The following is a 13,045-nucleotide window of genomic DNA, read 5'->3' on the forward strand; positions in this document are numbered from 1 at the left end:
AGAAGAGGCATTAATGCTACAAATGACATTGCCCACAAAGGAAGAGAACTCCCTCTCCATCTAGACTGAGTACGGGATTAGGTTTCAACTTCAGCCAGTGTTTCTGGAGAGGAACCTAAGAGGTAGACACCAGGTTATAAAAACAATGGTTTCTTCTCTGCTGAGTTCTGGGCTCACTTTATTACTTTCTACATTTCTCCATACAAATGAAGTTAGTGCTACATCTACTGACATTAGACTTACTCTCTTCTTTCCTCAAATGATTATTTATATGTAGTAAGACCAATTACAGAATAAGAATGCAGGAGATGTTTAATTCAATGGCAACTACAAAAACAGGGTTTAAAGACACAGAACAAGTTCTCAAACACCATCTCCGTTTTTGGACAACTTCCTACCCCACAATCACAACTCTCCAGTCTTGTAATGGCTGACCCAGCTTTTATGGACCATATATAAATTCAGGTAAGGTTGTCAAAGTAAGTTTCTGCTCAGAGCACACTACAATCTGACACAAATCTTAGGCTTTTCCTTTAAAAAAAAAAAAAAAAAAAAGCGCCGCAAAGCAATCGCTCATTAACACTGACCTTGCTGTTGCTGCTCACTGTCTGCTTCAGCTTTCGAAGATCCTGGTGCAACAGGAAGGGGTCGAGGTGGTCGGGGCTTTGGTGTGGGAGGCGAGATTTTTTTCCTTCCAATATATTCAACATAAGTTCCTGGAAAGTCCCCTCTTTCCCCCGTCGTCTCATTATACCCATTTAACCAGCCAATTTCTTCAGGCCTGGCTTCCTGTCCGTCACTGAATCCAAGGGCTACTAAAGACCCTTTATTCACAGTCAATACATCGCCCAAGTGCAAGTCAATATCTTCTTCTCGTTCCTTTTTGTAATCATACAGCGCCCGGTACTGGTAGCCCTCGGCACTCATGGCTGCAGATCTGTAACCATGCAACAGACGCGTCCAGTTGCACACTGCAGTCTGACTTTACGTTTCTATGGAAAGCGAATTCAGAGAGTATGTTAAGATTCCTAATAGGTGTCCAGCAGAGGACAAAGGACAACTCTCCAAAGGTTTAAGAGGAGAGGTGACTGGATGTCCGGCTGTCCATCTGTCCTCCATCAATGGTGTGACTGAAGACAGAGCGCCACTTCCTCTGCGGCCCACGGTCCTCTCTTTTCAGCAACTCATCAACACTTGGCCTCCAGGCTGACTCTCGCAGCGCGGCCCAATCCTTTCTGACACTCTTGTCACACTGTCCATCTGGCGTCTGATTTTACTGTTGCACACCACGCACAAGCTTCACCTAGCAAAGGAAAAACAAGACTTATGAATGAATGTCACACTTTGCCATCTGTGTGATTTTGAATTTCTACTTCCATTCAACAAGTATTTAATCAATTTGGCATACACACACGGGCCAGTGGGCTATTGCTCAACATGATATATACAACAAAGATTAGTAAGACGGTCCCTGCCTTCCAAGAACACCTGGCAGGGGTGGGAGGTGTGCTGGCATGTGGCAGCGTCTCAGAGATAAGAATGGTAAACAAGGAACCGTAACACTAGGTCAACCCTAAGACAGGCAGAGACTGAACACTACTGGGTTCAAAGGAGGGAGAGATCACATCGAACCGCAGGGATCTGAAGACAGAATGGAATGTGGGGCATGATCCTGGGTACAGATGTGACTAAAGCAAATGTCATATTCTGGGAAGAGCCAGAACAGGCAGTGCAATCCGTCTGAAGCCAAAGACGGAACACTGGATCTGGATTAGGAAGATAGGTAGGGGTTATATGACACGATGCATGCCTGCACTGAGTTTGTGAGTCATGGGGTCTAATTTAGGGAGCCACCGAAAACGTCTGGAGAGACGGGAGCAACAGGACCAGAGATGCACTTGAAGCATCTCAATCTAATAACGGTGACTAGGACGGATAGGCATAGGGATAGAAGAGGTGAGGAAAGGCGTGAACCGTGCTCTGCAGTGGTCTGGGCAAAGGACCTTGAGGGCATGAACCAAGGTGTCAGCAGAAGGTATGAGAAGGGGAAGAATGAAGTAACAGACATGGCAGAGGAAGCCTGAGTGGATGTGGTGACGCTTAAATGTGGGTCAGGACAGCAGCAAAAGGCCTGAACCTGAGTTCATTAAAAGAATTTAGCCACGGATATCAGGCAGAGGGAAGCCAGGAGACCTGATGGGCTTACAGCTGCAAGGATGGTGGGGGGCATGTGAAAACCTGGTCTGTGACTCAAGAGAGAGAACACACTGCAGATCTGGTGATCGACTGGAAATAAGACAAGCCTGAACTCAGTGGAATGGAGGAACTCGCAGGGAAAAATACTGAAGGTTAAATAATGATCCAAGGATCAAACATTGAGGTTCACTAAATGCACCTGAAAAAGGAAATTCAAAGTTTGGAACCAAACCCTATGTCCGGGAAACAATAAAGAAGAGGATTTGGGTGGGAAAAGCTAACCCCTGAGGCCAAATCCTGCAGGGGCCTCCAGCAGGGAGGAAAGTGAGGCAAGGCTGGGGAACCTGGGCTCTGCCCATCACCCATCACCGCATCATCATTAGACTCCAGTCTAGAGGTATGGAGGATACCAATTAGCATATGAGGAGTTAAGGAACTGAAGAGGGAGCAGAGATGGTTGCTGGAGATCACCCTGGAAAGGTAGCCCCAGTGTTGGGGAAAACAAGCAGTTCCAAGTTTTTTCTTTTTCTTTTTTGAACATAGTGAAGGCAGAGGGATTAAAGACTCTGGAGAGGGGAAGTCAGCAGGTGCCCCCGCCAATAGAAGAGGGTGTGCCTGTATACACTTTGCACTTCAGTTGTTTCTCAATGCCATCTTTATTACAAAGAGTAATAATAGCGACCTAAAGGTTTCAGTTAAGCTGGCCAAGTAACAAAGCCATCAACGACAGCCATGGAATATCAGCTTGCTATATCAAAGAGAGCTTGATACCTTTTAACGAGTGGAGCCACTTTAGATGTGTAGTATTAATAGGAACTCTTCGGTGTATGCATCTTAAGAAGCAAAATCTAATCGCAGACTGTAATGTTGGCATTCAGAAGCATGAAGTATTCAACTTTACACAGTTAGAGCCTCTTAGCCATAGTACGATAATACTCTTAGAAGAGTTAAAATTAAAAGAAGCAAAAAACAAACACTGGAAGCCTTTGCATGGTAAGAATATTAATTTGAGATAGATATTCTACTTTGTATTTCAGTCATCGGATCGGATTTAAAAAATTAAAGCAAGCAGCAGGGTGTAGGAGAAAAATAAACTATATTATGTTTGAAGACAATCTCTCCTTTTGATAGATTCAGGATCAAATTAAATATTCACTGCAGAAATTCACACAAAAATGTAGAACTAGCAAATCTCGTTTTTAGTACTAATGTACTCTGTACAAATGAGACACAGAACTCTAAAGAACATGAAAATTTACATATCCCTAAATGCCTGGAAACCAGGCAACATGCCTAAGAATAATTTAATTCCTCCAAATCTGCCTTGAAATTTTTGTTAGCTTTTCCTGGCAATGTGGGTCTTTTTGGAAAAAAAAAATCTTCAACTAGTAGGTTGGAGAGATCTTTCCACCAGCTGCTGCCTATGGCTTCCGCTATTTCAACAACCCAGTGGGCCAGTTTGGTGAGATTCTTCACAGAATGGTGAGTATTATATTATATGCTCCCTCTCTTCTTCCCTTTGTCTCTCCCTCCCGCCCCGTCTGTCTCTCTTAATCACTCTCTCCCCTACACAGCCCTCAGCAACCATCAGGACCCCCATTCCAACAAGCCTCTGTAGATACTCATGTTCCTAAAAAGGGGACACCATACTAAGAGGCTCTACACATGGTCAAGGTTTCACAAACCTGAAAATTGTGCTAATGCTGGCCTGAGGCTAAATCTGTGCAAAGAGAAAAAGAACCCTGAGGAACTCGATGACCTCAAAAGGCCAGACCTGACAGGTAGCAATCCCCACCCCAAGTGCTAGAAACCCATATATCTCTACAAATTCCTGTCCCTTGCTAATTGTAAGGAGAACCTAAACTAACTTGCGTGTGAGAAAAATCCTGTGCAGAATTCTGGGCTCTCATCAGATAAAAAAAAATAATAATAATTAAAAAAAAAAAAAACAACAGAAAACTACATCTTCTATGATTCTAGGATTATAAGAACACACCATTCCTGTTTTCTGGGACTCCACAATGCCAAGGCCACAAAGATCAATCAAAACAATTCGAGGCTGCCCAAGATTCAGTGCCAACGAAGCGGCTGGAGAGCAACTTTGTAAGAGAAGAGGGAAAGGTGACTAGTAATCTGAGTGGGGGACTGGATAGTGTCCTGTCATTATCTTGTCTTGGCCAGGGAGAAGAGGCAGGCACCTCTACCCTGCTGCACAATACACAATGTCTCCTGATGGCCATCCCATTTTGATGACGGTCATTGTCACAGTGGTCATCATGGGCATCATCTAACACTTACTGGAAGCTGTATGCATATTAATCTATCCAATCCTTTTCCTCCTCATCTCACACTTACTGGGAACTCTGTGTGCATTAACTCATTCAGCCATTACCATCTAATGGTTAATGGGAACTATATGCGCATCAGTATGCTGAATACTCAGCATAACCCGAAGGCAGCACTATCAATATTCTCACTTTGCAGAGGAGGGAACTGAGATAACAGAGAATTTAGCACCTTGGCCATGGTAACACTCAGCAACTGAGAGTTCACACTCTGGCTCCAGGGCCACCACTTTTAACACCACGAGAACCTACTGTCCAAATTCAACTTGCTTTGATGACAAAGGACAGCCCCGGTGTGTCCATGGGGTCAATGATGCAGATTCCTTGCCTGCACACTCTGGCGCCTCAGATTAACCTTGAATGTTTGCTTTCTATTTACTCTCTGGGACAGTGGCCCTACTGATAGTGTCTGTGGCTCTTTCACAAACACACCTGCCAAAAAAAAAGCCACTACAACTTGGCAGCAGTTCCATCAAGTTCAGGACCCAGGATCTTGGACAATGCAAATTTTCTTCCAAAGAGACTTCAGTAAACTGCATCCTTGCCAAAGAAGTCTATAAACTGGTGAAAAAAAGAATTCTGGGCACATCACTTCTGGAAGGCTGCCCACTTCTGGAATCCTGCCCACTTCTCTCCAAGAGTTCCAGCTTCTGCCACCTGTACCCCTCTTGGCATCTACGTCCCCTACCACTGTCCCAGGCCCCTGACTACACAATTTCTAACGACTCAGCTCCTCCTTAGGTGAATATGGGAAACATTAATCCATAGTCACAAGAGCTATCATATCCTGACAACTAGCAAGTTTTTTTTTTCTTTTGTTCCTCTTACCCTCAACCTCTCCCCAGGACTGCAGAAAACTCAGCAGCCAGAGGCACTGGCATTGCCTCTGTAATACAACCCTCCTAAAATCAATTTGGAGCCCAAACTACCCAGATCGACCTGATATATGTTGCCCAGATTCACAAGATTATGCCTCCAATCTCTTTGGTTACATTCACCCATCCAATGAACTCTTTCCACCTGGCTCCAACACAATCGTTAACACAGTAAAGGTTTTATACGTGAACAATATCTATGATCCATAAATTAATGTTTTCAAGTAAGTAATGCAATTTTATGATCTAGGTAGGCTCCAAGCTCCTGCACATGTAAGTTACTGTGAAAGGTGTAAAGAAATCTCATCAACAAATAAGAAACTTACTCTTATATAACATCACATGCAATAGTTCAAAATTTCTTTAACAGTAATCATTGTGCTCCAGTCTTTCAATCTTCTCAAAGGCTGCCTGTCACACCATTTATCAGAAGTATATTTTCTCCCTTTGCTAAGATACTGATCTATTCTTATTCTGTGCCTCAAAATAAAATTGTGTCTGATAGCTGACAATCAGCAATCCATGGCTTCTTAATGTTCAAATGCCTCAATGTAAATTTTCAGTTTAAGCCTCTAATCTGCAGGCATTCTAGCAGAAAACCAAACAAAATTCTTTGCAAAGTGCTCTGACTTTGTGTTGACTTACCCCCCTTTTATAAACGACAAGGATTTAGCAAACTTGCTGGGAGGCAGGAATATAAGATTTTAAAATCACTTCAAATAAATCAAGAATATACTCTAATCATACACTTCTATCCTGTGGTTAAAGCAGCAGTTTGGCACTGGGTCCCAGCACACAGTGGGTCTTCAGCTCAGATGGAAAGGCCATGGAGGGCTCCTGGACCCCTAACCCACACTTCCCTACACTCCACTTCTTTGTCTTCCAGGTGCTAGGTCTGAGTCTAGGGCAAGCTTTCAAACTAAATTCACAGTCTTTTTAAGAAAACAATTCATTTAGAAAGCTTTCCACCTTTCAAATATAGTGTAGCAGAAATCATAAAAATCAAAGTTAGATTAAGCTTAAATTAACAGTCATCAAACATCCCCATTCATTTTCAAACCAACCAGAATGTGCTGCCGGCTGCAAAGCTTGGGGCTGAGCCCAAATTGTGGGCAAGCAGGGTATTTAGGCGAAGACTCCTGCCTGCAAGCCCTTTTGGCACCCAAGGAGCAGGGAGGCTGGGAGGGGTATGGTACAAGCTCGGTGAAATAACCAGGAGGCAGGACTCTGCAGAAAGCAAAGTGATGACACAGAGCTGGAGCGCTTAAGGAGGAGTAGAGAAGGGAGACCCAGGAGTCATCAGCAGGAGGCTGGCGGGAAGATGCCTATGCTCCTCCAGGGGCTTCTGCGGGGCCTGAGACACATATGCTAACACCTGGGAAAGGCCAGGGGGTGGTGACTATTCTGGTTCTCTGCCTCATCGCAATGAAGAGGCACTAACGAAACAGCCATGGAACGAGACGACTAAGGAAGATGATCTGAGCCCCCCTCCTCATGTGAAAATACAGCACTATGTTGCAAAAGCCTTAGCAAGAAGATTAGTATAAGCACTGAGCTTCAGACACGGGCAGCTGTCCCCATCACAGTCTGGATTTTTAACCTTGGGCAAGTTACTCAGATCTCTCCGTGGCACAATTTTATCACCTGTGAGACAGATACAATAAGCAAACATGCACCTTACAGGGTTACTAGGACGATTAAATGAAATTACATCTATAAAGTGCTTAGCTCTATGCTTGATAATTAGAGCTTAATGCAATTAACACCAACATAGCGTTTACTATGGATCAGGCATAGTTCTTAAGAGTTTCGTATATATCAACTCATTTAACCTTTACAACCTCCTAGATACAATTTTTACCCCCGTTTTACTGATGAGAAAGCAAGCAGAGAAAACTTAAATAATTTGCTGGACATTACATAGCTAGTAAACTGCAGCTATTCCATTACTGGTATGATTATTATTATTGCTACTGGTATTCAACATCCCTTACCTCCAATCTGAAACAGAAACATTTGCTAGGAATTTTTTTTTTTCTTTTTTTTGCGTTGCCTCTAAATGCTTGCCATCTCTTGTAAATGCATCCTGAAGTTAGCCAAAAGTCTGCTGTCTCCTTAACTCCTTTTCAGAGAGACACATAAAGGGAGTCGGTGTACTTTGCCCTCCTTGTTCTCTCTCCCCTACCCATCCCCCACCCCCAGCCTGAGGTAGAGGGTGGTTCTGGAGAGATCAAGGCAAAGGAGAATGGGGCGGGGCCAAGACTCTTCTCCAACAGGGTATGTTGAAGGCTCCCGAGATGCCCTCAAAGACAGAAGATGACAGGCACTAACACAGTCCTCCAGGGACTAAAGGTAGCTGCATCCTTAGGTTTCAGCCCTCGCTCCGCCCAGGGTCTAGACCACTGGGGTCCAGTCAGGAAGGTGAGGGGCAAGGACCGCCCGCCCAGGTACCTGGCTTTATTAACTCACTCTGCACACTGGTGGAGTCTCTTCCCACATTGCTCAAACTCCTGTGATTTCAGTACTTCTGGGGTGATCCTTAACCTGAAAACTATTTTGACTACAGGTGCCCATGAGTATGTAATTGATTTAATTTAAGGAAGACAATGCTTTTTGTACCCTTAAAAAAAAACAAAACAAAAAGCAAAACAACCTAACAGAAGCCAAATAGATGAGTTTATGAGTAATTATATAGTCTATTTTTCAGCTCATTTGGCATCATGTACATGAAATGGCCTTTAATTGCCATTCTTTTAGGCAAGTAATTTCAATAAGAGCGTTGGCAGAAGCATAACAAGAAATCACATTAGGATATAGGTAGAAGAGACATTAAAAAAAAGCAACAAGTAATACCAATATTTTAAAAATTACTTACAATCTAAGTTTTTTATTAATAGCTGTTACACAATTTATATTGTGCTTTCTAAGATAAAGAACTAAATTGATAAGCCATTCCGTCCACTGATAGGCAACCTCATTTTCTAAGAGCTTCACGTAGAGGCTCCATTTTCTTGCCTTTACTGGCAAATCCCTGTGTCCTCCAAAACAGGGGAATCTGTGAGGAGCCTAGTTAAAATGTGTAACATACAGAAAAAAGCACTTCTCATTTTCTTCTGCATGGTGTATGTCCCACAAGTGAAAGAATTAAAAGTAAAACCCCAAAAGCAACCATCATCTCAGCTTTCTATGATCTACCTGACCATTAAATCACTTTCTTTGAATCTGCTCCTTCACCATCTCTTTACCGAAATGGATTTTGGAAATCACAAAATGCAAACATGAGAAAAGATGAACTGAAACAGTTCGCGTTTTAAGGAGCATGTGGACAATCTTTCAAGAGTGGATGCCTTTTTAGAACCTGACCCCTGAACTATATAAGGAAAAAAAAAAAAAAAGAGATTTTGACCAACACACTAATTTAAAAATCATGTGGCATTCATGGAAGAATTTAATTAAAGATACGTCACAGTTTTTAACAAGAGAAGATTTGGGTAGGTGGTGTATGTTTGCATTTAAGATACAAAACCCTCCAAAAATCAGATTAGGTACAGCTGGCATTTCCAGAAGATACATGCACACTACCAGCATCACTGCCAACAACCGAAATAGGTGTTAACTGTAACTTACTTTACCACTTCATTCCCCCAAACCAACTTTATGCTGTGGGGATTTCCTGATCTTAATAATTCTTTTTTAAAAATAACTAAAAAAAGACAATATAATTAACCCATGGGAAGTGAAGTGCTTTTTCACACTATCAGCGTCACACATGAGAAAAGACACAGTGATAACATCATTTTACAAAAGCAGATAAAACAGCAGATAGACCGTGTACACTAGAGTTCTGTTATGCAACTGACAAGAACAGGTCCCAAAACAAGATGGAAGTTAGAAAGCAAAACGCACATAACACTTTGAAAGCCAGTCTGAGATACACATAAAAAACTGTACATTGTTATGGAAAAGTAGGACTATCTACTACCTAACTACGACTGGCATATAAAAGCAGAAGACACCAGAAGTGGCATAACCCAACAATTCTATACGGCAGGTAGGTCTCCTCGACTGACCTTTCCAGTTTAAATCTTGATTCTGAACCAACACACCTGCTCGAATTTTACAGGGACCTCCCCTACCCCTCCAAAAAAAAAAAAATGCTCTTAAGATATTTTCTTTGTAACAACCAAAACACTTGCTGTCCAAAGTTTAATCAACTTTTGTTTCTAAGAAACTATCCTCTACTGATTTTTTAATTCTTAATTTCAAGAAAGGTGTAATCTATTAAAGAACTTTAAGAGGGGGGAGGGTGCTTGTATTTTTCTTTTTTAACGAAAAATTATTTGTGGGCTTCCGTGCAGAACTCATCAAGTTCCCAATTATTTGCACCCTGAAGATCCATTATCCTGAGAGCATACCTCAAAATAAGCCTGTCTACTCTGATCTTTTCTAGTTAATACCTACCCATCTTTAAAGTGGCAAAATGCAACCCAACCTAATGAAACATTAAAATACAATTCCACATAAATGCCTGGGTCAGTAATCTTTGTCAAAGTCCCGCCTAACAACTAAAACTTGAACCTCCTTGCACTGAAATGACAATCTTAGGCTGCACTCAAAACCCGGAACTGCTTTATCCAGTTGTACTTCGCACTGAATGACAAAGAGAAAAAGAACAGAACAGGAAAAGAAAAAAAGAAAAAAACCAAACCTGTATCGCTTCCAAAGTCAACGCCCCCCCCCACCCCCAATAAAGAGTAAACTCATACTCAGTTACCGACAGTGCAGCAGCTCCACCAGGGATTAACGGTGGAAGGGAGACCTTTTCCATATTAATAGTGCTCAGGGAAGCCCAAGAATTTCCCCAAATCCAGTTCACACACATTCTGCATTCAACATGTAACAGCCATTCCATTCGCACCCTTCTATTTCATGCTCGAATTGTGGTTACCGAAGTATGTATCTGTACTGGAGTGCCTGGCCTGAGCTTTTCAGTTCTCTTTGTCTTGTGATCTGCGGGGCAGTTTCTGCTCTCGGGAAGTGAGTGTTAGAGCAGTGGTTGCCAGACAATTGCCCCACGAAATTTTAGCTCGGGCTTGCCACACTCTCTTGCTCTCCTTGGCCGGCTCCATATTGCTGGGCAGGTCCCTCCAGTCTCGTTCCGCGCTACAAAAAGCTGGATTTCCGGACTGTTGGAGGACCCCATTAAATATGCCTCCAACAACCTGTCCAGGCCCGGGCGGCACTAAACGCCGTTAGGGCCCCAGCGACCAGCCGCCCCGAGGCGCACTTCCCCCACCCCGGAAGAGGAGGAAAGCAAACTTCGGAGGGCGGGGGCTCGCGGCGAGCTCCGGGGACCACCGCCGCCCCACCCGCTCGGGGGAAGGGCCCGAACGGCAATGCCGGCTGCAGCCGTAGGACGCCGGGGAAGGCTTCGCTCCATCCCGCTAACTCAAAGGCAACGGTCTGGGCGTTCTCCTCGAGCGAAGGACCCCGGAAAACTGCAAGGCGACAGCAAGGACCCTCAGAAATGTGCGGTAACGGAGGAGTGGGGACCAGCGCGAGATCGTCTGCAACTCAGGGGACCAACGCGCCCGGCGGCGTGCAGCGAAAGCCAGCTCGGAAGTCGGAAGAGGACGGGGGAAACGGGAGCTCGCAGGCGGCCGGGAGCACGCAGAACGCTGGCCGCGAGCCGGAGACGCAGGCGGCCGGCCCGCTCTCCGCCGGCTCTGCTCTGCAGGAGAAGAGCCTGCCGGTGACAGGAAGAGAACGGCGGCAGCCGCGCGCGCACGCACTGCCTCCCCCTCCCGGGCGCACACACCCGAACCCGCTGCCGCTGCCTACCTCCCCCGCCGGCCGGCTTTCTTCCTCTGCGGGGCCCGGGCTGCAGCGGCGGCCTCCGAAGCGCCTCCGACCCGGCCCCGACCGGCCCGCCGTTCCGGCTCCGAGCTCGGCGCCTCCAACGCGCTAGCCCGCCGCCCTCGTCGCGGACGCCGCTTCCTCCAACTCCGCTCCAGCTGCTCGAGACTCCTCTCCGTCAGCCAGCAGCTCCAGCGCCCGGCGCCGGCGCCGCCTCCGGCCCGGCCCAGCGCGCCCCGCCCCCGAGCCCGCGCCAACCAGCGCGCGCGTCCCCGCCCCTCTCCGCTGGCGCCGCGCCCTCGGCCGCCGCCACTCACCGTGCCGGCCCCGGAGCTGGGCGACCGGAGGGGCGGAGCTCCGGCTCTGCGGACCCTTCCTGCCGCCCCGCCAGCCTTCCGCCCCCGGCCGCGGGGATGCCCCGGGCGGCCCGGCCCCGCGCTCGCTCCGCGGCGGAGCGCTCAGCATCTGCGCCAAGCCGCGGCACCGCCGGCTGCCGGTGTCTCCGGGACCAGAGGCTGTGGGGCTGGGAGAGGTGGAGAACGAGTTTAGACTTAACAGGCTGCGTCTCTGATCGGAGTGTCTGGAGCCGAGCCCAAGCCTTCTTCGAGCCCCCAGCGCCCCAGCGGAATGCCAGGGGCGGGGAGGAGTCGATTTGGCGGGGCTCGCCAAAGCGGGGAGGCCCTGCAGTTCCCGGCTTCGCCGGCACGGCCTCGCCTGTGGGCGGAAAAACCATGCTATCGGCGTGGCGGACCGGGGTGAAGGAAGGGTGAAAGGGCGAGCCGGGGAGGCTAGTGCCCGCAAGCTGCTTCCAGCTCCAGCAGCCTGGCCCCGCTGCCGCCGGGAGCCAGGCGGGCCCGCGACTGGGGAAGAGTTTCATGAGGAGGGCGCACGCTGACTGATCCCTTCCAGCCTTGACATGACTGAGCAAATGTAGGTCGCGCTGGCGGGCCAAGGCCCCTCGCTGCCCCGGGGGTCGGGAGTGGAAGCCCACAAGAAATTACACCGACTCTTAAATGTTAGTTTTCAAATGCAGATTCTTCCACTAAGAATCATTACTGAGTTGCTCAAGAGAAATCTGATGCTGGTTCAGACGTTCCAAGGACGGGTAAGATGGAATGCCAGCAACTTGTGCTCTGTTCTTTACTATTAAACCATGGAGGAGTCCGCTCTTTAAACATCTACTCCCAGATTCCTCTTTCAGCGGTTTTGAGATCTGCACGCGCCCACCCTGCTTGCCCTAAAGCCCTTTCTACAGCTCTTTCCCAATTCCCTTGCAAGGATTTTCCTTTTTTTTTTTTTTCCTTCTTCTAACAATTACTTAAGACTTTTGTCAAACTCTGAATTTGGTGGTTTATGCCTGTGAGTGTTGGCAGTGAAGAACATCCTGAAATTGATTATCCTCAGAAAATAAAATCATTTTGAAAGATGACTCACACTCTAATGGAAAAAGTTAGCTTCTATTTCAGGTTCCAGGTACTAACCTTTCTATTATTCCAACATGTGTCTTGAAGTGGAAATAGGAAAGTAGAGAGCTACCAACATGTTTAAGAATCCACTTTACCTCAAGTTTACCAAGCGATATCCTTTCCACCTACTCTTTGAAATGAAGGGCCTCATCTATTGTTTGCCTGAGCTTGGAAAATGAAATGAGGTGTCTTGCCCTGGGGTAGAATTACTTTGACCCGATCCAATAAACTGAGCTGTAACTGCTGTGATGTTTACAGTATTTCCTTTAGGCTTGGGTCTGAAGAAACCTTACCAGCTGCCTTCTCC

General features: G+C 46.3%; 1 protein-coding gene across 1 annotated transcript in view; it reads right to left on the minus strand.

Moving 5' to 3' along the window:
• PIK3R1 (phosphoinositide-3-kinase regulatory subunit 1) overlaps positions 1-11,426 on the minus strand; it is an 82,893-nt gene extending 71,467 nt beyond the window's left edge. Inside the window, exons 1-2 of the mRNA XM_039216925.1 lie at positions 11,258-11,426; positions 588-1,303 (exon numbers count right to left, since the gene is read on the minus strand). Coding sequence (XP_039072856.1) covers positions 588-927 — 340 coding nt within the window. The 5' untranslated portion in view covers positions 928-1,303; positions 11,258-11,426. The remainder of the gene's footprint in view (positions 1-587; positions 1,304-11,257) is intronic.
• Positions 11,427-13,045: the final 1,619 nt, after the last annotated feature.

The sequence above is a fragment of the Hyaena hyaena genome, unplaced genomic scaffold, assembly GCF_003009895.1.
Source record: "Hyaena hyaena isolate Hyena2069 unplaced genomic scaffold, ASM300989v1 scaffold_659, whole genome shotgun sequence".
NCBI classification, from domain to species: Eukaryota; Metazoa; Chordata; class Mammalia; order Carnivora; family Hyaenidae; genus Hyaena; species Hyaena hyaena.